The sequence below is a fragment of the Euleptes europaea genome, chromosome 3, assembly GCF_029931775.1.
Source record: "Euleptes europaea isolate rEulEur1 chromosome 3, rEulEur1.hap1, whole genome shotgun sequence".
Taxonomy (NCBI): Eukaryota; Metazoa; Chordata; class Lepidosauria; order Squamata; family Sphaerodactylidae; genus Euleptes; species Euleptes europaea.
This window is the reverse complement of record NC_079314.1, coordinates 40625222-40652113: the sequence shown is the minus strand read 5'-3', so window position 1 is coordinate 40652113 and position 26892 is coordinate 40625222. Positions and strand designations below refer to the sequence as shown.

The 26892-nt window shown below is 43.8% G+C and overlaps 1 protein-coding gene across 1 annotated transcript; it reads right to left on the bottom strand.

The window, feature by feature from the left end:
* Positions 1-368: 368 nt before the first annotated feature.
* Positions 369-4626, bottom strand: LOC130474766 (phospholipase A and acyltransferase 3-like). The gene is made up of 5 exons (XM_056846465.1): positions 4600-4626; positions 3859-4012; positions 3262-3500; positions 1588-1673; positions 369-462 (listed from the first exon to the last, which is right to left on the bottom strand). The coding sequence occupies exons 1-5, from the start codon at positions 4624-4626 to the stop codon at positions 369-371; spliced, it is 600 nt and encodes a 199-aa protein (XP_056702443.1).
* Between the last annotated feature and the right edge of the window lie 22266 nt (positions 4627-26892).

Below are 26892 nucleotides of genomic sequence, written 5' to 3'. Positions count from 1 at the left end.
CCTTAGGCAGATGATGAGAGGGAGGGCATCTTGGCCATCTTCTGGTCACTAGGGGTGTGGAGGGGGGAGGTAGTTGTGAATTTCCTGCATTGTGCAGGGGGTTGGACTTGAGGGCCCTGGTGGTCCCTTCCAACTCTGATTCTATGAGTCTATGATTCTAGCTCTTGATCTGTATCTCGTGTGCCACTTTGGTTTGGAGATGAGGTGCTGTTAGGAAATGGAGAATGAAGTGGTGTACCTAACATGCATAGAATCTAGTATACGGCCTGCCAAACCTTCGTTGAGTGACCTTGTCTAGTGAATATGTAACCTTGCACAATGAAGTGGAGGGCACAGCTGTAGCTGGCTGTCTTTATGGCCAGCCCATATCATTGGCAAACAATTCCAGCTATAAATGACATTAAACTGTTTGCCCCTTTCTTAATGGGTATCTCTTTGAAACCATCAGCTGGTGGATCTTTGCTTTAACAGCAAAAAAGACTGAACGTTAAATACCCAACATTACTAATGGATTTTCGGATTAACATATGAATACATTAAGCTGCCTTCAACTGAATCAGACCCTTGGTCCATCAAGGGCAGGGCTGTCTATTACTCTAGCAGTAGCTGTCCAGTATCTTATGTAGAGGCCTTTCACATCACCTACTACCTGGTCTTTTTAACTGGAGATGCTGGGGATTGAACCTAGGACCCTTTGCTCATCAAGCAGATGCTCTACCACTGAGGCCACAGCCCTTCCCCAAAGTATGAAAAATGTTTGTGGGTTAAAGCAACCAGATTTGCAGTTGACAGTCATGTCCCAGGCTTAGTGTATACCAATATGCTAATCTGGGTCAGACTACAGGGAGGGGTTTGCATGACTATTTCATCCTGCCCCATAAAAAGCCAGCATGTCATGCTAGACCAAAACCCTTTTTGCCACCTCATTTTCTGAGTTGTTTTTTGTTGTTGTTTCTTTGGTATGGAAAAGCCTTTAATTGTGTGATCCTGACTGTCTGAAAGAGAGCATCCCAAACACAGTTTTGCCACTTTTGATAATTAGACCTGCTTGTCCCTTTCGAGTGTCATAAACATGTCCAGGGAGAACAGGCATGATGCTACATGGTGAGCTTTCTGAGTAAACAGAGTGATTCAACTAGCGTCATGAGCCTGCATGAGTACAAAGCAAGCATAGTTTGATGTAAATCTGAAGGCCTCTGTACCTAACTAGAGACCTCTTTCTTGGGCCCCTTGCTGTATCTGTGGTGGGCCCAATCCAGTGTTTCGCAGGAAACGTTGGATGTCGCAGTGGTGATATGCCACTCGCTGAAGAAACCATTGCTTTTCCTCACTCATCTGTGTGGTCAAGAGTCCTCGAATATGGAATGTTTCTGAAACCTGCAGCCTGAGCTGTCCTAGGGCTACCTCTCTGTGGTTTGTCCTCATAGTATTATCTCTGTAGAAGGCAGAGGGTGTTCTTGGTGGAGAGAATGTGCAAAACCTAACTCCATCACCATGTTCTCATGTTCCAGCATTCTAGTGAGTATCCTTGCGACTGCTGTCCCTAACGCCAGTGGTGTCTGTCTCTGAACACCAATGTATACTCACCAGTCTTCCTGCTCATCGATCTCGGCCAGCCATCCTCTGAACTCTTTCACAAACTCTGGATCCACATCAAAATTAAATCTTTCTGCCTTTAAAGGAGGGGGGCATTAATGCAGTCAAGCAGGCAATGGTTTGTGCAAGCTGTGTTGAAGCACAACTGCCCTTCAAGAGTACTTCCCACTTATTCCCTCCCCAGTCTCTGAGACCTTGCGAAAACCCTGTGATCTGCAAAATTCCATGGTGTTGGCAGACAAGGAAAAATCTTGATACATACATGCAGAAACCACTAGAATTGGAAAAACAAATTCATTTTACCTCACCAAAATTCTTCCCAGTGCAAAGTGCTCCAAGTATGTGATCTCAGTCATCCTTCCAGTACCCCTCCAAGGGGCTCTAGTTTTTTCTGTATTGCAGATAGGGCTTAAAAGGATAGGGGCTTTCCTGTTTGTGGCTGAAGCAGGACATAGGTTGAAGTAAGGGTTTCCTGCTTCTGTTTTATCCAATCCTAGACCCGGGCTATTAATGTTTAGTTACAAGTTATTTCTAGTGAGTTCAAAGTGACTTACTCCCCATTAACACTGCAATACAAACCACAGTGGTGTCCTGGTTTTCTAAGGTGACCACTGTGTTGAGCAGCATTCCCAAGCTGCAAAGCTGGCTTTTCAAGGGGAGTCTAACCCCATTCAAGACAGGGGAGATACGATGTTCTTGGTCTGCCTTTCTACTAACCCAGAGCACCTTTGTCTTGTCAGGATTAAGTTTCAGTTTGTTCATCCTCATCCAGACTATTACTGACTCCAAGCACTGGTTTAGAACATCAACAGCATCCTTTGAATTTGGTGGAAAAGAAAGGTAGAGCTGGGTATCACCTGCATATTGGTGACACCGGAATCCAAGCCTCCTGATGACCTCTCCTAGTGGCTTCTGCATTAGCATCACATCCATAGGGTCAGCCGTATGTGTTTCCCCACACTTGCTAAACGTTAAGGGATATTTGTTAGATGCTTGTGAAAAGTTCTTTGAAAATTAAACTTGACCCAATTCACTTTCCTCCCTTGACAGCAAGGAGATTGTCTTATCTCACTCCTGTACCAGGGCCACAAAAGTATAAAGTATATCAGCACCTATCAATAAATGAGATGGCAATGTTGTATATAAGTTCAGGGAGCAGCTGCAGTTAAATCTCCCCAGGATGGGTCTTTATATGCTTAAGTGTTTGAAGGTTTCTTGGTTGCCTTTTCAACCAAGTGCCTTTTCTGCAGTGCCTGTCTTTCTGTGGCTCATCTACTCTTGAAAGACTTTTCACTGTTCAAGCATGTCCCATGAGGTCTTCAGCTATTAGCAGTGCTCTCAGTGAGGGTCACTTGCAATGCTGTGTTGTCCTGGGTACAGGAGTATATCCTAGGGCCTTGTCTCAAGATTGTAAATCAAATGTGGAAAATCAACTTTTTTTTTGCCATCAAGTCACAGCTGACTTACAGCGACCCCTGCAGGGATTTTCCAGGCAAGAGACGTTCAGAGGTGGTTTGCCATTGCCTGCCTCCACATCACGACCCTGGTATTCCTTGGAGGTCTCCCAACCAAATACTTGCCAGGGTCGACCCTTCTTAGCTTCTGAGATCTGATGAGATCAGGCTAGCCTGGGCTATCCAAGTCAGGGCAAAAAAATCGACTTACCTGCCCTGATATAGGAACGTTGTACCTCATCATTGTGGCAAAGTGTTCGCAGTTAGCTTTGGCCAGATCATATCTCATGACCTTGCCCACCATGTATTCTGCTCTTTTTACCACACAGTCTTGAGGCAACGGTGGGTACTCTTGGTCATACTTATTGTATACAGCAGACGCCAGGACCCCTGTGATATCCTTCACTTTTTCTTTTCGGACTGCATATTTTAGTGGAATGAGCGTGACAGCTGAAAATACAAGTAGCAAGAAAAGGGTTCAATTTTGTATGATGCATAAATGTTGGGGCTGCCAATGTATACAAAAATATCAGCCTGAGCCATCTTTTTGAAACTGCTCTGTGACACATAATGCCACCTGTAATTCTTTTGATACATAGTCATTTCTCTGGCTTATATGTAACAAGGAGACTCCGGTACCATCTGTCCATGTGAAGACTGGTCAGATTCAAATTCTGTTTTAAGCAACAACTGTCAATGAATGATGGGAACAGTAGAATACTCAGTGACTTATGTAGAGTCCCTCATGGTCCAACATGTGTATGCACTCTCTTTCACACACACACACATACTCCTGTCCTCTTATTACCTGGCCATGAAAAATGGACAACATTTCCATCTCCCACGTAGATGCCCCAGTGCTGGAATCCTGGCATCTGAAACTGCATCATGTCCCCAGGCGTTGGTTTGTCTTTGTTCCAAAGTACATGATCTATATCCTTCGTTATTCCCTGAAAACTGTCCTGCATTCAAACGTGAATGATAAAGTTAAGTAAAAGGACAACATATAAATGATACAAATTAAAAAGATGAAATACTGGTGTGATGCAAATCTCAGTTTTCATCTCTGCTACATAAGCACAAAGGTGGTGTTCAGAAACACAACTTTGGTTTATTTTGGCACCTGGGTAGTTGGAAAGCATCTGAAAGATCTTCTCCCTGCCTCTGTTTTCTATTACTGAACAATGACCATATTTGGCTGGAAAAGTCTGTTGGCAGCGCTAAATGCTGATCTAAATGTGCTGGCACATTTGTTATTCAGTATTTACCCCAACAGATAAAACTGTTGATTATTGTTTCTTTGAAATCACCCCAAGGACTCAGGCATGTCTAGTGAGATGTTTTCCACTTTCCCCTTAGACAACATCCGAACCATGGCCGGTCTCAAATTACTTTGGGAAGTCCCCTCAGTTTCAAATGTGGCTTGCCATGTGGCGTCAGCAGCTAGAAATATTATATAATCAACTCTGGGATGCTAGGAAAGACATCTATACTCAATCTGCTCTGACAAATGAGTCCTATCAGTTGATATATAAACGAAATTACTCACCCCAATCTTCTTGAAAAAATTGGCCATCTCTGCTTTTCTCCTTTGTGAATTTCCAGTCTTCTCTGCTGTTACTTGGAATTTCTTTTACTCTTTATAGTTAATAAAAATGTAGGAAATAATTTGAAATTTTAAAAGCATTCTTGTGATTATTTTTTTAATCCCATCATCCAAGGAGCTCAGGTTTCTGAATGTGGTTCTCCATTTTACCCCCAAAATGACTGCATGAGGTAGAGCAGGCTGAGTGGGTATGACTGGCCCAGTTGAGGTTCTGTGGTAGAAAGGGATTCAAATCTGAATCTCTCAGGTCTGTCACCCTAACAACTTGCCTTTGACAAGAGGTTTCTGGATGTCCAAGATACGTTTCTCAGATTACCCCATCTACATATTTTTACCCTCGCATGAACATTAAAGGGTCTGTAAGCGGAAGCCATGCTGAGTCTTTCTTGGCAAGTCTTTTTCTTTTGTCTGTTTAATAACTGTGAGCCAGAGTAGAACAGTGCTTGAAATCCCTACTCAACAGTGAAACTCGTTGGTGACTGTGGGCCAGGAAAATAGGAAAAGTAACCCCAAAGCCACCAAAAAAAGTAGAGAAAATGTTGAATGAGCTTCACTTTATTCAAATATTACGTCCTTTTCCCATGGCTGACAGGCTTGTAAATTCTTAGTTCCTTTTTAACAGAATTAATTCTGCTTTGTAAAGGGAGCTTTCTTGCCTTCTGTAGCCTCTTTGACTTTTCTCCTTAACTATGCTGGCATCCTCTTAGACTTATTTGTATCTTTCCCAATCTGTGGTATAAAGTTATCTAAGTCTTGGTTGCTTCCACATGGCAGCTCTTCTCCACTGAGCTCTCATTGCTGCTGCAAAAACAAAGGGGGAGTCTTGACTCAGCCCACCTCCCCAGCCAAAAGAAAGCTTTGGGGGCCTTAAAAAGAGGCAATTGCTGTATTGCTATAGCAATTATCATTTTTTAAAGCCTGCTCATTCTCTATTTCACCACTAGACATTTGGCACAAAGCACTCCAATTCCCTCATGTTCCCTTCAAAGACTGTAACAGGTAATCAACCACGTATTACATTTCCTCTTCAAATGCCCTTTTTGTGTGCAATTTCTCACATGGCTATTTGGTCTCTTTTGAACAGCTGTCCTCTGCTTCTGCATGTTACTCTCCAAGTTCTACCTCATCCCCGCAATTAGGCTGATAAGGGTTGTCAAAGGCTGATGCTGTCCTGCTCACTTGGGTCCCCCCCTTCCCCAAGCCAGTTTCAGGGCAACCTTCTAAGTCAAGCCTGCCTCAAGTAAAGAAGCTTAGTTTATCCCAATATTATCTTTGACACCTAACAAATCTTAGCCTTTCCTCCCAACAGGCTCTCATTCACTCATACTGCACATGGAACAGAACTGGTTCTGGAAATCCTGCCTTGTAGGTCCTGAAAGTCCACCTGTCTAGTAACCTCAATTCAGCTTCCAAGACTTCCTAGCTTATTTTCCCAATATGCAAGGTGCGGATATGTCCTATAAGCACTGATTTCTACCACCCCTTATCTAGCAACCTACCTACCGTATTGTCAACTCAGACCTGCCTTCCTGTGTTATGATCACATGGATGCTACCACGAAGCCCTCCACCCACAAGGATGTATCCACTTTGAGAGGAGGTATCTCTTCTATGGGATTCTCCCTTCTCTTATTTGGTGTGGTGCCCACCAGTCCCAATTCTCTTGTTCTCCAGAACGTCAAAGGAGGCCTGTCTGCCCTGCATTGCCTACATACCTCTCAGCTTCTCTGGGCTAGCCACCTTGGCCTCCGCTGAACAAGCTTGTTACATAAGAGCCTGGAGCTCATTGCGCTGAGGACACAGCCACAATTTCTGCCCAGCAAGCATTTACACACATGGCACTTCCTGCAAAACTATAGATTCCCCCCTCCACAAACACACAGCTCAGCCAGCTTTCAAGTTTCACATCAGTTTAGATTTTTAAAAAAGTGCTCAGTTGTGAAACTGCAAGCTTTCTGTGATTTGGAGGGGGGGTCCTTCTCTGGTTTCCTCCGAGTGCTAAACTAGTCTCATTTGAACCCTGCCCTTCCTCTGAGGTGCTGAGGGCAACACACGTGGTTCTCCCTTCATTTTGGCTTCATAACAACCCTATAAGGTAGGTGAGATTTCTGGCTGAGCAGTACCCAGGTATCCCCTGTCCTTATGGCTGCCAACTCTGGGTTGGCAAATTCCCAGAGATTTAAGGATGAAGCCTGAGAAGGGCAGGGTTTGGGAAGGACCTGCGGAAGGCATAATGCCATAGAGTCCACAATCCTAAGCAGCAATTTTCTCCAGAGGAACAGATCTCTGTCATCTGGAGATGAGTTGTAATTCTGGGAGATCTCCAGTCCCCTCCTGGAGACCGCCAATCCTACCTGTCCTACTCCAACACCAAATTGTCTCAAACAGGAGTTTAATTTGCTGGGCTTGTTAATTTTTCCTGCTGCTTTCAGGCTGAGGGGCTCCCTTGTGGTTTCCTGCATTCCATCTCTCCCTAGCCCATAAGCCTCTTTCTAGCCCCTTCCCCCAATTAGAGTCACAGGACCTACCTTCAAAAAGGATCTGCAGTTGTTTTCAGGAGATCCAGCTTCTGACGTCCTGTGTGAACATGGGCACAACAATCTCCCAATATCTTCAGTTTTATTTAAAAGCAGCTGGAAAGACCTCCAAATTGGATGAGGGCTGTGCCACTGGGATGGGGGACATTTAATCCTTCCCCAGTACTCTTTTCCTGAACTCGAATCTCTCCCCCCCCCCCCCGCCCGGCTGTGATTCCTCACAATGGGAGAAAGAACTGAAGAGGCCTCATAGAGGCGCCTCATAAAGGCACCTTGTTTTCCTGTAAGCGACTGGGTTCCAGGAACTGCTGGGGTTGTTCATAAATGAGAGTCCAAAGATTCCTTGCTAATTTTATCACTTCCTTTCTTAGTTTCATTTTTAAGTGAGCAAGTACTGCCTTGGGTTGGTGCGTACATTTATGTTGCTGGTTAACGTGGGCTTTAAGGGAACCTTACTCAGGGCACTGTTCCAGGGGGTTGCCAGGCTGCTGGTTCACAAAGTCTCAGTATCTGCTTTCTTTGGTTAGGGGTTTTGCCATCTCCCTTGGCAATTCTGTTAGTTTTGTTTCTTGCTGTGATTCTCAAAGTGTGGACAGAGTCTCCTTAGAGGAGGGGGAGAAGCATAAATGGTTGCCTTCTGGATCACCAGTGACACTTTTCCTGCTTTAAGTGGTTAGATGAAGAAGAAGAAGAAGAATTGTTTTTTGTATGCGGATTTTCTCTACCTTTTTAAGAAGAATCAAACTGGCTTACAATCTCCTTCACTTCCTTTCCCCACAACAGGCACCTTGTGAGGTAGGTGAGGCTGAGAGAGTTCTGAGAGAACTGTGACTAGCCCAAGGTCACCCAGCTGGCTTCGTGTGGAGGAGTAGGGGAACCAACCCGGTTCACCAGATTAGAGTCCACCGCTTTTAACCACTACACCACGCCGGTTAGCAAGGGGAGTGCTACCATTTCCAGCTAGAATAGATATCCTTTGCCACTGCTGGCCTAAATGCCTTTCATCTGTCTCCAGAGTCCAAGGAAAGGCATAAGCAAGGTCAGAGCTGGCGGTGATGGATCTTATCTTGTTTCTGCCTTTCACGCTGGAGCCATGAGGAGGGCCCAGCCCAAATGAAGCCATTCAGAGGTGGACGTTTTTCCAAGCAACTTTGGAGAGCGTTGAGGAGGTGCAGGTGGATGGAACCAGAGTCTCCAACCGTTAACACTGTTAGGCTTAGTTCAGGCTCCTGCATCTGTTTCAGCTCTCTGTTCCAGGCCTGAGGCTATCTTGAAAATAGTTGGTTTGCTAACAGTTTCTGGCGCATGTGGAACACTTACAATTGTAGTGTAGCTCCTACAAAACAAAACCATGACGAACTGCAAGCACAAACTTGCAGTTTGCGTGTTCTCTTTTGGAGAACTGTTGCATTTGGCAGAGTGAGCAGAATTAAACTTAGTTCTCAGATAATCTCCCAACATGGACTAGAACTGCCAGCACAGAAACTACCACTTTTTTGGGCAAAGTTCAGGCATCTCTTATTATAATCTCTCCAAGCAGTGAGGAAGAGCCATTCTATAACCCTGACGCACAGTCCTGGTTACTCTGTCTCAAAGATATCCCAGAGCTCAGAGATGACAGACAGAAAAGCAACTTGCAGCTAGATCCTGTTCAAATTTACTCTGAAGTAAGTCCATTCTGTTCAATGGGACTGACTTCTGAGTGAGTTTACAAAAGGTAGCAGCCTAAAACAATTGGTTTGCAGTACTTTCCTCCAAGGAAATCTGAAAGCACTTGAGGATTTTTAGCTTAGAAGAAGTGAGAGGATGGGTGTTAGAAATTTTTAAAATAATGAGTGACTATTCAGCACAGATAATTTCCTCCACTGTCATATTGCAAGACATCTACTGAAGATGACTGATAGTAGATGGCAAGGTTCACAAACAAGTTCTTCACTTTGTGTGTAGTTTCTAATGTGGTGTAGTGGTTAAGAGCGGTGGACTCTAATCTGGAGAACCGGGTTTGATTCCCCACTCCTCCACATGAGCAGCAGACTCTAATCTGGTGGACTGGGTTGGTTTCCCCACTCCTCGATGTGAAGCCAGCTGGGTGACCTTGGGCTAGTCACACTCTCTCATCCTCACCTACCTCACAGGGGAGGTTGTGGGGAGAGGAAGGGAAGGAGATTGTAAGCCGGTTGGATTCCCTTTTAAAAAGGTAGAGGGAAATAGCATTTAAAAACCAACTCTTCTTCTTTTTCCATCACTAGACCTATAGAACTTTCCATTTCCAGCTACATTGCAATGTAAAAAAGCAAATTACATACAAAAGGTTACAAATTGAAGCTGAAGTATTATACAGAATTTGCTACAAAACCCAATATGCTTCTCCTCCCCTCCAAGTATAAACCGGTATAAACCAGTTAGATGTCTGTGGGCATTAGAGCAACTGTTTTGGCATGAGCAGGACCCTTGCTCGTGATTTCCAAGAAACTCACTAGATATGACCTCTACTAGACAACAGAGGGAGCTCTTTTCCTACCAATTTTGGTAGGCACTTGTGCTACTGAAATTTGATTCAGGGTCCGACCAGATGTTACTTTCACATGTCTTCCCCCGCCCCAGTCTTCCTTGTAGCAGGTTTTCCAATTGTACACCAAAAAGATGTGCATTTTTTTATCAAATCTGAGATTCCTCATCTGTCTGCCTCTGACTTTGTCCAAACGGTGTGTGCTTGCTGACACAGTCAAATATTGATGCCCCAGTAGAGTTGCCAGCTTTGGGTTGGGAAATACCTGGAGATTTTTGGGGTGGAGCCTGAGGAGGGCAGGGTTTGGGGAGGGGGTGGACTTCAATGCCCTAGAGTCCAATTGCCAAAGCAGCCATTTTCTCCAGGTGAACTGATCTCTATTGGCTGGAGATGAGTTGTAATAGTGGGAGATCTCCAGCTAGTACCTGGAGGTTGGCAACCCTATGCCCCAGGGATGCTAAACAAGGAAATGCATGGTGCTTCAGTCACCCTGCCTTCCAGAAAATAAATCTGCTCCCTTTACTTAGAAGACCCAGCTGACCGTCTCTGTTTAAATACATTATAGCCTGTGATGCCTCTGAAACATGCCAAGACCATAATAGAAATACATTTTCCAGACAATTCTTCTACCTCAGATGAGCTTCCAAAGATTTTAATTTATTTTTGTTTGCTTCCCCGCCCCCCGTATTTGCAGTGTTCTTGGATTAAGAAGAAGAGTTGGTTTTAATACTCAGTTTTTCTCTACTGAAAGGAGTCTCAAAGCAGCTTACAATCACCTTCCCCCGCCAGGGTTGCCGACCGCCAGGTACTAGCTGGAGAGCTCCTGCTATTACAACTGATCTCTAGCTGATCACCTGGAGAAAATGGCCACTTTGGCAATTGGACTCTATGGCATTGAAGTGCCTCCCCTCCCCAAACCCTGCCTTCCTCAGGTTCCGCCCCGAAAACCTCCTGCCAGTGGCGAAGAGGGACCTGACAACCCTACCCCCACACACACAGAGAGAGACAACAGGCTGAGAGAGTTCTGAGAGAACTGTGACTGGCCCAAAGTCACCCAGCAGGCTGCATCGGGAGAAGTGGGGACTCGAATCTGGTTCACCATGCTGTGGACCCGATTAGAGTCTGTTGCTCTTAACCATGCTGTAGTGTAGGGTGGGGAGGCAAGATTTTTACTGAAATATCCCCCTGCTCTTAATGTCAGAAGCAAAAACTAGAAAAGTTCAGCATTTAAAAAATCAAATTCAGTTTTCCAATAAATGTCTAATGCAGGGGTGTCAAACATAAGGCCTGAGGGCCGGATCCGGCCCCTTGAAAGCTCTTATCTGGCCCGCGAGCCAGTCGAGACAGCCACCCCACCCCCACTCTCAATCTAGGCTGGCGAGGCATGTCCCGGCCCGACCAAGTGACATTTATGTCATATCCGGCCCTCATACTAATTGAGTTTGACACCCCTGGCCGAACGTTTCATTTCAGCCCTGGTAAAGTGCGATATCTGCTAGGAGTCAGGGATCCAAAGCTGGAGGTTTTGGAATCTCCTGTTGGCTCCTGGAGCTCTGGCTCCCAGCTGTAGCTGCCGGATGGAGTTTATTTCTCACAACTTGCCAATAACTTTGTGTTTTAAGGGCCTGCTTGATTTTTGCCTGTTTCCATGAATGCTGCAAAATATAAAGACACTCAAGAATGAAGCACGGGCAAGAACCGTTCACTTGACACAACTTTCATGTAAACGTGTTTTCAGAGAGAGGATTGTATTCTACTTTCGTCTCTGTTCCCCTGCAGGTGGAATGCTTTGTATAATGTTTCAGTCTCTACTTTAAGGGCAGAGGTGTATATCATGTTTTTTATATTTTACTGGTGCATGATGGGTGCATTCTTAACGTTATTTTTCAGCATTAGTCTTACTTGCTCTGTGCTCAGCCTAGTTGCCTAGGGAGCCCAAAGTTATCTGGGCTGCTGCTTGCAAACGCAGACAACTGTGGACAACTGGGTTAACCTCGTCTCTTTGTGAAAATCACCACAGTTTGTGATATATCTGAGAGCCAGTGTGGTGTAGTGGTTAAGAGCGGTGGTTTGGAGCGGTGGAGTCTGATCTGGAGAACCGGGTTTGATTCCCCTCTCCTCCACATGAGCGGCTGAGGCTAATCTGGTGAACCAGGTTGGTTTCCCCATTCCTACGCATGAAGCCAGCTGGGTGACCTTGGGCTAGTCACAGCTCTGTTAGAGCTCTCTCAGCCCCACCTACCTCACAGGGTGTCTGTTGCGGGGAAGGGAAGGTGATTATGAGCCGGTTTGAGTCTCCCTAAGAGAAAGTCGGCATATAAAAACCAGCTCTTCTTCTAGCCATGTTTTAGCATTGTTGTGCTATATATTTCTGGTGTAGAAGTATTAAAGTGTAGATTTTCAAAATGTGTGATCACCATCTAAGTCATGGCATGAAGCATTTCCCTCAGTCGTAGAAAAACAGGAACGTTTTCTTTTCTCCTTTGACAGGTCTGAGTCTAAAAGGTTTTTAGTCAGCAAACATACAACATAAGCAAGCACATTAATTTTAATATCTTGACATTTTCCAGATCCTACTCTAAGATAAATGTCTTCTCACGCTTCTCACTGGGTATTGTGCTTTTTAATGGAACTGAAATGTCAGCTTTTGGGGCTGTGGTACATAATGTCTACTCGCCTGGTCTTTTATTTCAAAAACTATCTGGAATTCCCTTGCTTATTGTATTTAAAATTACTCACGCTAAGCAATTATTGAGGTATAATGAGTAGTGTAATAATAAATCAGACAAATATATAGAATAGGAACTCGGAGATAATTTGCTTCAGCAGAACAATGCTGCTGTACAAAGCCAGGTAACTGCCAATGTGTAAATGGGCATCAATAGAATGGCAAAATCAATAGAGCTGGACAGTGAAGAAAACTGATAGGAAGAAAATAGATTCCTTTGAAATGTGGTGTTGGAGGAGAGTGTTACGGATTCCGTGGACTGCCAAAAAAACAAATCAGTGGGTTATAGATCAAATCAAGCCTGAACTGACCCTAGAAGCTAAAATGACTAAACTGAGGCTATCGTATTTTGGTCACGTCATGAGACGACAAGAGTCACTGGAAAAGACAGTCATGCTAAGAAAAGTTGAGGGCGGCAGAAAAAGAGGAAGACCCAACAAGAGATGGATGGACTCAATAAAGGAAGCCACAGCCTTCAATTTGCAAGATCTGAGCAAGGCTGTCAAAGATAGGACATTTTGGAGGACTTTCATTCATAGGGTCGCCATGAGTCAGAAGCGACTTGACTGCACTTAACACACACACAGAGTGGCAAAGGTCTGAGACATGGTGCAAATGTAAGTTGCATCTGCATCAATTTACTTGGAAGTCATTGATTTCTGACAAGCTAGATTCAAGTCCAGTATCACCTTAGAGACACTCAGATGTTTGGCAGGCGGGCGCAGGCTGGCTGAAAGGGGGTGGGGAAGTGATCTACATCTGTATGTGATAATGCCACTTCCAGCACAATGCAGAAGCACCAGCATCACATGGGTGGGGGGGCTGCCGGTGCTTCTGCATCATCACTGGAAGTGACATCATTGCACATGGATGCAGATCACTGCTCCCAGTACCCACCTTCCAACAGCTCCCACTGGTTGTCAGGAGTGACCTGGCAACCTCAGTTCAATGAGGGTGCGTGCACACACACAAACTTAGACACTCATTCTCTCTTTCTCTCTGTCTCTCTCACACACACACACAATTCATTCTGCAAGGTTTAATGAAAGATGGACAGGGGTTTCAAAAGTTTAGCAACCTCCCTACCCCATTCATCAACTGCTGCTTCCATTCCCCCTCTAACAGGCACCCTTTTGGGGTACACAATCAGATCTGGCTTAGAGTGTTTGGTACATAAGGTAAAAGAATTACAATCCAAAAACATTCAGTAGAAATACAAGATAAATATTTATTTTTGTTCAGAAAAGGAAACACAGACACACAAAACAAGTGAAACTGTATGCCATGCAACCTGTGGGACCAATCAGTCAGATTGCCAGGTCCCTCTCCGCCAACGGCGGGAGGTTTTTGGGGTGGAGCCTCGGGAGGGTGGGGTTTGGGGAGGGACTTCAATGCCATAGAGTCCAATCACCAAAGCGGCCATTTTCTCCAGATGAACTGAGCTCTATTGGCTGGAGATCAGTTGTAACAGCAGCTAGTACCTGGCGGTTGGCAGCCCTACCAATCAGGGATGCACTGATCATCTGCTGCCCAATTCTCCTGTTTCAATCAATCAACCTTTATTGGCATATACTCAGAAATATGTCATAAACAGCACACAAAATTCACTGTCCAATTCTCCTGTTTCCATGTAAGGACAGCCACAGGCATCACAGCAAGGGGAATGCTAATTTGTTCCAGTGCTGTAGTGCCAATCTTAGAATGCTTTTTTTTCCTTTTTCTTTTTTACAAAAGCCGATAAAGAACGTGCCACGAAAAAGGCGCGGGGGGGGGGAGTAGTCTTTTTGGAAGTGCTCCAGCCACTTCACACAGCACACTAGAGTGATTCAGAATGCAAAGAAGAGCTGAAAATGGAAGAAAGGAGTTTACATAAAAATTGGCTCAACCCCGCACTGCGAATGGGACACAAGCGGCTTTGTCTGAAAATGTTTTTAAAAATCTGTTAGAAGGCAAAGAAGAAGAGTTGGTTTTTATACCCCGCTTTTCTCTACCTTTTAAGTCTCAGAATGGCTTACAATCACCCCTTTCCCTCCCACAACAGACACCTTATGAGGTAGGTGAGGCTGAGAGAGTTCAGAGAGAACTGTGACTGGCCCAAGGTCACCCAGCAGGCTCCATGCGCAGGAGTGGGGAATCCAACCCGGTTCTCCAGATTAGAGCCCACCGCTCTTAACCGCTACACCACGCTGGCTCTCTGGGAGCCAAGATGTTTGTGTCTGAAATAATACACACAATGTTAGCAACCAGCTGCTGAAACGGATTATAAAAGCTTTTTGAAAGGGGCCATAGTTTGTAAAGGAACTACAGCAACTTTACATTCTACAATTTTACCGAGATAAGGTGTCACTCAGTTTTTAGACTCAACATGCAGAAGACTCCGTGTCATTCATTCATGGGGCTCAAGTAGGGTTGTTAAGTTTTCCCACTGCGATTGGGAGATTTCCTATTGGCAACCGTTGTTTCCTGCCATCGCTCAGAAGGAGAAAAAAAATTAAAACTTGCTGGTGTCTCATTTCTGGCAAAAAGTATAGTTTTATCATAGAGCGTCCAGTGATTCCTAGAGCCCGGTGGCATCACTTCTGGTTTTTCCCAGAAGTGACATCATGGCATATGTAACACTGGTGTCCCCATGTCCCCACCCCCAGTTTCCAGGCTCAGCCTGGCAACATAAGCGCGGGTCATGTTATTGGGTGGGCTGCTAGTCTGTTAGCTATGGCAGAGAAAATTGATGCACTGAAAGATTTTGTGTTAGCAGCTAACTCACACACCTGGGTCATAAACACAAACCAATTTGCATTTATAGAGGGGTAGTGCAGAGAGTAATGGCCTTGAACCAGGTAGTGCTGGGTTTAAATTCCCATTTAGCCATGAAGCAAACTGGGTGACTATGGGCCTCTCCACTTAATCTGTTGAGCAGGGTTGTTGCTGCGATGAAATAGAAGTAAGAAAGGAGAGATACAGCTGTGAAAAACAGATGTGTTCCCTTGATAAGTTCTTGGGAATCACCTATCTTGAAGCAAGACATTTTGATTTTTACACTGCATCTATAAACCAGATGAAACTGCAGTTATTACTACTTCCCTTTTTTAAAGGAAGGAAAAACCAAATTCATGGTGCAAGCAGGTCTGTTGCCTTGTACGGGGAAATTGTGGTTTGTTTCTATAAATATCTGTTACTGAAGTGCGGCAATTATATGTGCCTGGCTTATCTTTGTCAAACAGCCCTTCTAAAGACATTTGTTACTATGTCAGAAAACACCTCCACCTTAACTTAATTTTTTCATTCTGTGTTAGGAGCCTTGGAGATCCGTCTGAGGTAGAAAAACACATTTATTTTAAATAAAAATTGTATTAGTTTACAATCAAGGCCACTTTCCCAGATGGACCTGAGCAAAGTTCATGATGGCCATATATTTAGATCATCTACTGCATGCCTGAAAGACACAATTCTGAATCTTAGGCTGCTTCCACACAGGTATTTCTTCCAGCAAGGTCAGCAGGAAGGCCCCAAAGTAAAAAGGAGTGTCTAGATGAACTCATCTTGCTCATGTCCCCGTCCTTTATTCTGCAGAAAATATAAACCTAATTTTCTCCAAAGTAAAGAAACTGTAGGGTGACTATGGGTGGAGCAGATGGTACCTGGAGATCTCCTGCTATTAATGGGAGAGGGGCTTTGGCTCAGTGGTAGAGCATCTGCTTGGCATGCAGATGGACCAAGGGTCTGATTCAGTATAAGGCAGCTTCATGTGTACCACTGATCTCCAGATGACCTAGATCAGTTCCCCTGGAGAAAATGGCTGCTTTGGAGGGTGGACTCTATGGTGTTTTTCTGGCCTTCCCAGGCTCTGCCCATAAATCTCCAGGAATTTTTCAGTGCAGAGCTGGCAGCCCTAGGCAGGGGGCCAGTTTTACACCCCTTTATTGGTCTTAAACTTAACCAAATGGGTGACTGCAAGTTAATTATCCCATAGTATTGCTGAAGAAAACCCACCTGTGGCTACCATCACTCAGGCAATCAGTTTTTAGATACCAATCTGCAATAAATTTGCATTGGTGCTGATGATGGTGTACACTTATTTTCTGTGTAATAGACACTTAATGTTTGTTTCTTTAATATAGGTATATTCTGTTTTTATCAGCAGGATTTCCTGCACTTTTTATAAGACAGTTACAGCCAAAGATTTAGCAACTTACACTATTATTGCCCACTTTTCAACCAGTCCCTGCTCCTGTGCCTTTAAATAGTTGCCATTTGCCAGGAATAATATTTAACTCCATGCAGCGAAGGTCGTCTGTTTTCCAAAGGAGCAGAGTTCCCAAAAAGGCAGGCACATTCTCTGAAGCATTCTTTTCTCACTCTTCTCCTCTAGTGTCAGCTAAATCTCTCTCTTGAGCACTCTTGAATTTACTATGGGCAAAAACGCACGGTTGCTTTATCCTCCTTTAATCCCTGTTTTAGCCAGGAACGAACGCACATTAGGTGAAACGCATGCATTCGATCCTGGCTGAATCCTGGCTGAAACAGGGATTAAAGGAGGATAAAGCGACCGTGCGTTTTCACCCTAAGACTTTGTCAAGGGATCTCATCTGCTGTGCCTGCTGGTGTCTCTCTGGGCTGTCACTACAATTCTTGCTCTCCAGTGACCTTCTTGGGATGTCGATGCTCTTAGACCGGTCCTGCATCTCCTGACTTCTGTAGAGAAAACTGCTGTTGAAGGCACAAGAGCAGGCCGGCTATTTTTCTGGTCACTCGGCAATGCTAGATGAACAACTCCTTAAAGTTCCTCCTTTTGTCAGGGGTGCCTGAGGCTTAGGGTTGCCAACTTGCAAGTAATAGCTGGAGATCTCCTGCTATTACAACTGATCTCCAGCCGATTGAGATCAGTTCACCTGGAGAAAATGAATGCTTTGGCAATTGGACTCTATGGCATTGAAGTCCCCCCTCCCCAAACCCTGCCCTCCTCGGGCTCTGCCTCAAAAAACCTCCCAGCAGTTGCCAAGAGGGACCTGGCATGGCAACCCTATTGAGGCTGATCCTGCTTTGAGCAGGGGATTGGACTAGATGGCCAACTCTATGATTCTAAGTTGGCCACAGTCATGTTAAATGCTGGTGGAATTTGTTTAACATTTTCTACAGTTAAGAAAGATTCTGAAGAGCACAACGCTGGACTGGATAACTGCAAAGAACACCATTGTGGGAATGCCTGCCTTCCACTGACTACAGATAGCCCAGAGTTTTATGAGGCAGCTAGGAATGTTTATGTTGAACCTGCATGCTGTCATGTAATGAGTTCTGTGAGCATTTATTTTCATCTTGGCTTTGGGATGGTTTCATCTTTTTGAAAATTTTAAACACATGGGGTTTTTTTTTTTTGGTTTTTTTAAATATATTTTTTTAAAAATTAAAATATCTTGTGTTTTGTGAAGCCATATCCAAGGCACTGCAATTCAGTCTGGGAAGTATTTACATATGAATGGTGGTTGTTTGTTTTATATCTGAGGAAGATAGGGACTGAAATTGATTTTGGATGGTTGCTCTTACAATTCATACTCTGTACCACATTCCTTAAGAATTTACATTTTTTAAATGTTACATGTATTAGATTGAGATTTTAAAAATGTATTCTCACTGTTAACCCCTGACATTGTATGCTTCACAATTTGAAGTTTCACGCAATATTTTATACATTATTTAATATGGCCTTCCTATACTTTTGTACTTTCCCCCCCTGTTCCTATTTGACAGATGTGTCATGAGATACTTTGTGAAATTGTCAGCCATGTGTTTGGGTTTCTATAGATCTCTTAATGTGCCCATTATATTGGGCTGGAAAGCTTTGTTCATAAATTTATACTCTAACAAGAGTAGAAATTAAAGATCAGAGGAGCTATCAGGAAGGTGGTTAAGTATCCCTGTTTTGAAAACTAGGACAGCACTCCTAAGCAGGTCTACATGGAAGTAGTTCCCATTTTATTCAAAAGAGCTTACTCCTGGGAAAGTGCTCTTAGGATTGCACTGTAGATGTACAAAGGTGTTAAGAATAGGACAGCAGAGTTTGCTGGGTCTGGAGCATAAACTATTTAGAGAAGAGGGCTGTATTTCTATGTTTTAAACCTGGCTGAGACGAGTGGTTTTTTTCCATGGGCATGCACTGTTAATATTTACCTCAAGTTGTGTGTTTTACTGATTAAACTTTGTTCTTGTTCACTTTGAAAAGAAAACTATTTAGTGCCTGTCAGTTTTTTCTCAATTATCAATTCAGGCTCGGTGTGGGATCCGATTTCCTTCAAGCCAAGTTGTTTTTAATTTCCCACTGGAAAATCGCATTCAGTGGGTGTGAGAAATTCTATTGTGATGAAGGGGGAAATGTTGTGGGGTGGTGTCTAGCCCCAAGGAAATCTGTTACAATTACTTATATTTATTATATGAAAAATAAGATCCATACAGAAGAAAAAGAAAAGAGATATGTAATTTAAAGATCCTGACCTACCTTTAGAAATTGATGGTTGGAGAGAAACATGGTGGTAGTAATGGGAATAGCACTGTGAAGCCAAAAGTCAAGTTCCTGCCACTTCATAAGAAGTCTGGGGAACAGTTGCCGCTTGAAGGGTAATGGGTACCTGAGCTCACACTTTAACTCCATTTGTCTTCATAAAGGGGTGTTTTTGCTTGAACCTACTTAACCACAACTTCAGCCTCACCAGCAGCAGGAAGGAAGGAACAGAGAGGAACCCTCACTCTTAACTCAACGTAAATAGAAGAAGAGCTGGGAGAGACAAGGAAACCGATGAAGAAGGAGAACAGAGCATTTACATTCCCCCAGTCTTGGCCAGAACAGAAAGTATTTCTGTATATCTTACTGAAAGAATGCTGATGGTAGTGGAACCCCAAGACTCCTGCATGTATTTGCTCCAGATAACCCCACCCATGTCAGGACCTATGGGTCTGGCTCAGCATGGATCCCTGCTACCGTGACTCAAGCTACAGGGCCAGTATCCTACCATATTGGGACATCAGACATCCACATCCAGTGACAACAGGTAGACCAGATGAGGAGATATGGGTCATGCCGAAGAGCTGTAAGATGCTTTGAAGCTCATGGAGGGTCCCCAAAGTTCTGGGAAACACACTTTCCCAGAGAAAAGGGCCACCAAATGAGGAGAGGACTTTGTGCAGAGAGATAACTGTTTGCCCAGATTGCCAGGAAGGGCAAGATGGATGGCCACTGCCAAAACATGAGCTGGGCAATACAACTTATGCGACATGGTCTCCACAGTGATAGGAGTAAGAGCGCTAGGGTCTCAATAGGGGGTAAGTTCCTAAAGTCAGAATTCAATATGTGGCTTCCAGCCAACTAGGGTTAAAAAATCTGAGCAACCTGTCAATGTCCAGATGCTGGGTCAAACATTTGTTCCAGCTATGGGTTCAAAGGAGGATGCTGAGGTAATTATTGCAGTGTTAAGGTCAGAGTAGTGAATGTGTTTTTCTTTTGCTTTCCTAGATCTGCTATGTATGATATTCATTTTTCCCTGTGTAATGTGCTACAGATTGTTAATCTGTAGTAAATAAAAATCCTTTTCCATGTGTAAGAAAGCAGACTGTGCTCAAAATACCTCCCACATGTCTAGCTGCTCGCAAGCATGCGCACACACAGAGTGGGGGGAGTAGGAGAGAGGGAATTCTGCACTTTGCAGATGCCTTTTACTGGTGCGCCAAACTGCAAATTAACATGATAGGATGAGTTCAGTTTGGGTGGTGATGGAACTGGAGAGGAGGGTAAGGGAAGGATGTGGGAAAGTACCCTCTCAAACCCACATTCGCGCACACACAAACTCCTGCCCTAACAGGACTGGATCCTGACAGCATATACCTAAGATTACCATCTTCCTCTGCAAGTATCAGTAATAATGCTCCAGTAACAGAGACCCAACAGCTGCCCAGAAACTCACCCAAGAACATCTACATACTGACCAAAATTGCCAGGGCCCACTGAGGCCTCAGGTATCACCCTGTCACCACCAATGCATGATTTGGATTGACCATGTCATGCTAGAGCCCATCCTTAGAGTGACTTTCCATACTAGAAAATGCTGGATTTCAGCCTCTTAGCAAGAGCAATTTCACTTTCTGGTTCCAGTTAAATTTGGATCTTCCTAGCTCTTCCTAGATCCAGTTAAATTTGGCTCTTCCTCCTGACATAGTTAAAACCAAATTATTGATGGTTATGGACATGTGCCCTCTGTGTGGCCTCCTCTTCCTGACACTAACCTCATTTGCTCTTTAAAGAAGTTGTGCTGCCTACTTCTACCCAACCAAATCTGCATCAGTTGGTGCAGGAATATAACATCCATTGTGAAGAAAAAATGTTATTTCTTTGTAGATTATGTACACACTTATTGCAGCAGGCATCACCTGAGATGAGTTCACGCATGTGAGAGAAAAAGGAATACCACTTCTCAAGATTCTTTTAATTTTGTAAAAAATAACTAACATGTTTTTAAAGATGTGCAGCTTGATTCATCAAGTCACCTTTTAAAATCTAACCATGCAATTGGCATCTACATTGGAGCTAGGGTTGTTAGCCACCAGGTAATAGCAGAAGATCTCCTGCTATTACAACTGACCTCCAGCCAATAGAGATCAGTTCACCTGGAGAAAATGGTCGCTTTGGCAATTGGACTCTATGGCATTGAAGTCCCTTCCCCTCTCCAAATCCCACCCTCCTCAGGCTCCACCCCCAAAATATCCCGCCAGTAGCAAAGAGCGACCTGGCAACCCTAATTGGAGCACTAGTAAATGCTAACAAGCAGTACTTTTTGTTTAAAAAGGTACCAGTACTCCTATATAAGGCACCTTTTCCTATCAATTCTCCTGCCCAGACTTGGGGCAGGCCTGCAAAAAGGTTGCCGGAATTGGTACATGGCTGGAGACTGTGCTCAGAGCCCAGCTGAATCTTCCTCCTTTCCGTAAACTGAGGCCCAGAAAGGATGCTGCAGGACATGCCTGCCCTGAACTCTGGCCTGTGGGAGTTGGAGTGTGACACAGTAGTTATGATGCCTGTTAAAAACAACAACAACAACAACAACAGTGTTCCTTTTGTTTCATACTGCACAAAAGTTCAGTTGTGTTGATTGGGGTTTGGTATGATCATAGGAAGTCACTTGATTTCAGTTCTGAACAGTATGTCAACAGAGAAAATGTCTCAGAACAAACAAGCAGCCTACATCTTCTCACAATATATACATGTCACATGATATTGCAGATGAATTGCTCCAGTTATTGATTGGAGATGAAACGCTGTTCTCACAAACACAGTCTAGAACTCTGCTATTTCTCCGAGGAACTCAAGGTGCTGTCTGAGGTTCTTCCCTTCTCCATCTTATTTCCACAAGACCTCCATGAATAGGGTTGCCAGGTCCCTCTTTGCCACTGGCGGGAGGCTTTTTTGGGCAGAGCCTAGGAGGGCAGGGTTTTGGGAGGGGAGGGGCTTCAGTGCCATAGAGTTCAATTGCCAAAGTGGCCATTTTCTCCAAGTGAACCGATCTCTATTGGCTGGAGATCAGTTGTAACAGCAGGAGATCTCCAGCTCCTACCTGGAGGTTTTCAAAAACATGTAAATTCAACTGTAAATTGGTAGTATTCAAAAATCAAGTCAATTACTAATTTCTGTTGAATTTGATTTTTTATGAATTTTGCCTTGTTGTATATATAATACTGTACATTTAATTTTGTTGATTGAAAAGGTGCTATGAAGCAATAGTGCAATCTGAGGAAATTATATTTATAAATATTGATATAAGTGAATCATTAGCCTACATCTGTGATTTTTGAATACTACCTGGAGGTTGGCAACCCTATCCATGAAGCTGGTAAGGCTGAGGGAGGAGGTCACCCAGGGAGCTTTTTCACTAGCCAGAGATTAGAATTTGAGTATCCTCAGTCATAGCCTGACAATCTAACTACCATATCAGCTTCATTTATCACTGAAAAAATTGGAGCCAGACTAGAGCTCCACTACTCATTATCATATCTGGGCCAGGAGCTTTCCCAGTTTTCATTTTGCCAAGAAGTTTTTAATTTCCTCAGGCAAGATCTTAGGCCAAAGGGGTAACTGCATGGGACTTTTTGGAGAAGTGTAGTTCCCATTCAGGGGCAGGAATACAGAAGGGAGTTATTGTTTTGGTACTAAACACTGATGTTACCAGTGTCCAAAATTCCTTGGGGTTATTACTCCTTGAGGCAGCGGTCAAGGAATTCCATCCTTCTAGTACTGCCTTATGCTTTTTAGTCCTAACCATGACCCTGTAATCATGCTTTAAGTGGAGTAAAGTTACAAGGGCCTGTGGGTCATAACGCTCTCTGAACTTCCTATGTTGATACTGAATTAGTTTTTTTTTTCCAAATCCTTGCATTCGCTATAAAACCATTTATTACCCAAATCTAAGCTCTTGACTGGACATGATCTCCTAGAGAAAATAGGTTTTAAAGAACTCAGTAATTTAACTAATATTCCAATAGATATTTCTGTATCCTGCACTTTATATAGCTTCTTTATGAGGCACCTACAACTAGAAGAGGACATAAAACCATCATTTTTTTCCATTGATGAGGATCACTAGATTGGCTTCACCATCCTACTATGCTGAGTAAATGGAGTATCATGCTCAATTGCCAAAGATGAAACAATGCCCTCAATAGTGAGGACCGCAGGTAAATGATCACTACCACAGAAAGCCTCTACTTGCAAATTGCTCACCCAAGAGACCAATTCTGGGGAAGTTAAATAATAATCGATTAACTAGTTCCTCTTGAAGAAATACATACAGCCTACAGCTCAAGGAGTAGTTTGTTTCTCCAAGGAGACTTTCAAAGAAAAGAGGAATAGAACAAAATGTGGAAGTTATGGAGAGGAAAATAAGGCCCGGCCATGCATACTGAAGATAATGGATACTTATTTAAAAGCTGCCAAGCATGTTTGAGATTATGTATTCACAAGTGGGAGGCCTGTGAGATTCATGGGTGGGGGGGAATCCCATCTCTCCCCCCACTGAGGTTCAACGCCTAGGGTTGCCAGCCTCCAAGTACTAGCTGGAGATCTCCTGCTATTACAACTGACCTCCAGCTGATAGAGATCAGTTCCCCCGGAGAAACTGGCCGCTTTGGCAATTGGACTCTATGGCATTGAAGTCCCTCCTCTCCCCAAACCCCACACTCCTCAGGCTCCACCCCAAAAATCTCCAGGTATTTCCCAACCCGGAGCTGGCAACCCTGTCGATGCCCTACTCCCCACCTTAAGGCTGGCAGCAACAGTGGTTCTGAAACCAGAGTTCCTGGTGTGGCAACCGGGCCCAGAACCTCTCCCAGCATCCATTGCAGCTGAGCCCGGCGCCTCTCCCAGCATCTGCCACCACTGCTGGACACAGAGCCACTCCCGGCATCTGCTGCCATGGAGCCAGGCCTGGAGTGGATGTGGATTCCTGTGGCAGTGGCGGCCAGCTCAACTGGTGTGTTGTCAACACTTTTATTTAATTTTTTTTGGGGGGGGGGATTCAAACCCAGATGTATTTTTTAAATTTTTCAGATTTTTCCACATATCTGGGGAGTACCCCAAGTACCCCAAGTCTGCAGAAAAATCTGTTTAGCATTGGTGTGGTCCCAATCTGTGGATTTAGGTAACCACAGATAGGGGCCACACATCGCTCTTAGATATATAGATATTAATGTCGGTAGCATCTTAGAGACCAACAAGAATTTTTGGGTATAAGCTTTCAAGAGACAAAGCTCCCTTTGTCAGATACGAGTTGGACTGGAGATTTCTGAGTCCTTATATCCCAGTTAGAAGGTGGAAGGAGTGTTGCAAAGAAGGAACGCCAAAGTACAGTGCATAGTAATTAGCTTGATTAGAGCTGAAGGGAAATGCTGGGGGGCGGAAAAGACGTTATATATGGCATCAAATGTCAGCAATGCCCTTCCACTCTACATTGGACAAACAGGTCAGTCCCTATGCAAAAGAATAAATGGACATACATCCGACATTAAAAACTGCAACACTTAAAAACCAGTGGGAGAACATTTTAATCGTCCAGGTTGTTCCATTGCTGACTTAAAATTGGTGGTCCTCAGAGAAACTTTAATGGGAAATTCAACATGATATTGCTGAACCTGAGTTCATTCACAAAACAATGGACCCCCCCCCCCAGGGCTGAATAAGGAAATAGGATACTACAGGTGCTAATTTTCTGCCCTCCAACCATTTTCCCTCTGCTCTAATCAAACCAATTGCTATGCACATTGTACCTTTCCATCTTGAGTACCTTTGCATCCTGAGTTTCTTCAAAGGAGGTGTGTTAAGTCTTGACATGTTGCAAACTCATGCAGTTTTGTAATACAACATCTTCACATTGAACCTGAGAACAAAAAATAAATAAAACTTTTGATCTTCCCTTAAAGTCTGTGGTGGAACAGCCTCGCTGACCTCTGAGCGCTGCTCCATTTGGCTCTTGGAGTCATCATGGCACCCAACAACTCTCCCACCCAAATATCCACTGGAAGAGTTTCTATTGCTCTTTCTTTGGTATGCTCCCACCAATTGGTCATTTTAGGAATTACCTGCCGTGAGGGCCAGTATTCCCAGTTTACCATCCAGTCCTTTGTCTGCTCCATGTGGCAATGGCGGTCATTAAGATGGAGCTCAGATGTGAGAACTTGTTCCTCCAGGTGTAGTTGGGCAAGATGGACCTGCAAAAAATGGAACCTCTCCCGTCGCAAGGGGTTTTCGCTTCTGTTTTCCCACCCCCTTGTGAGTCAAATAATCATTTCCTGAAATCTCCAGGAAGATACAATCTAGCCTCCTGCACCCCGGAAGTCTCTGTGTCAACTTCTAGGCGTCAGATTCAAGCTAATGTGTGAGCCCGCCATTTCATTGTCTCTGGCATTTCCAAAGCTTTGATGGTCAGTGGTTGGGTGACACTTGGAAGCAATTGACTTTCCACTTTCTTCCTGTCTTCTGCCAGGGGAGAGAAAAGCTTTTAAAACTGAATGTGGGGTTTTAGTTAAGCCCAGACCCCAAAATAAAACACATATCTCCACAAAGTCAGAAAGCTGGGTCCTGTGAAAAGTATTGGAAGGAATATTCACTTACCATGCTGTACGGTGATTTTAAGTGGTATGTTGCTTTAATTCAGCCAAAGAGACTTTTTGTTTCCATGCTGTTGTTTTACTTTACGCTAATAATTTCTCCCAAGTGGGTCTACTAACTAGACCATCATAGTGCTGAGGATTCTCCTAAGGTGTGGAATTAAATGAACATCATCTGGAAAGAATCAGGGCTCCTTTATTTATATTCATTTAAAGATATACAGTTTTACATTTTTCAGTAGGCAACATCTTTTTCTAGATATTAATTCCTTGAATGTATAATCCCCCTTTCAATTACAAACCCTCAAAATGCAAAATAACAGTAATAATCCAATAATAAAAGTGCAAGATATGGTTGAATCCACAGACCAGTGGATTCTCCTTTTGCCCCCAGCCTAGGTGTTTGCATACCTACTGCTGTTAATTTGTCCAGATTTTAGTTAATTTGAAGAAACCTGTGTTGGCCCAGAACCCTTCCTTTTTTCTTGGTACCCTTCCTGCCTGTTTCTGCCTGTTTCTCCCTTTTGTCTCAATGATCAATAGGGTTGCCAACCTCCAGGTAGTATGTGGGAAAAAGGCATCTCTATGCTAGTACCTGAGTTTGGAATTCAGCATAGATGTGAAAAGATTAAACAAAGTGCAAAAAACTTTATGGTGCTACACACTTATACAAACCACAAAGGTGATACAATGGATGAAAACATGATGAACATGAACAACAACAATGTAACTTAACAAAGAAGAACAAACAAAAGCAGTTCATACACAATCCAAAGGCAAATGCCTTTTGAAAAATGGAAGTCAACAGTCCTTAGCAAGGTAAGTATTCATAATATGTACAATCCAAAGGCAGAAGCCTTTTGAGAAGAAAAAGTCAACAATCCTTAATAAAGTAAGTGCTCATGTTTGCTAATGGTCCCTCGAAGGTTGCCAAGTAGTAAAAATATAAACTGAAGGGGAAACGGCCGTTTCGGTTTCTTATATTAAACTCCTTCTTCAGTCCCCAAAACAGCTTGTCTATCGTTACATTTCACTGCTCTCACACTCTTTAGACATGATCAGAGTGTTAGAGCAGTCAAATGTAACGACAGACAAGCTGTTTTGGGGACTGAAATTCCACCTGATATGATTTCAACAGCCTAACTGTGCCTAGCACTGCAGACACTTCACCTGGTTTTATGTATTGTTACCTGAATCAAAGGTCAACAAATAAAATTAGGTTCAAAGCATGGGCAGCCATGAAAATGGGACAACCTAAGAGACAGGCACCTTACTCCCATACACAGTAGCAGGAGAGTTTCAGTGGGGTTTACGCCCAACTAAGTG

What these genes read in the sequence shown, in the direction of transcription:
- LOC130474766 (XM_056846465.1), bottom strand. Translation starts at nt 4,626, where the DNA reads ATGGCCAATTTTTTCAAGAAGATTGGG. An exon ending in TGTCCATTTTTCATGGCCAG is followed by an intron (nt 3,501 to 3,858) that starts GTAATAAGAGGA and finishes TTGTATTTTCAG; the next exon opens with CTGTCACGCTCATTCCACTA. An exon ending in ACGTTCCTATATCAGGGCAG is followed by an intron (nt 1,674 to 3,261) that starts GTAAGTCGATTT and finishes CCTCCTTTAAAG; the next exon opens with GCAGAAAGATTTAATTTTGA.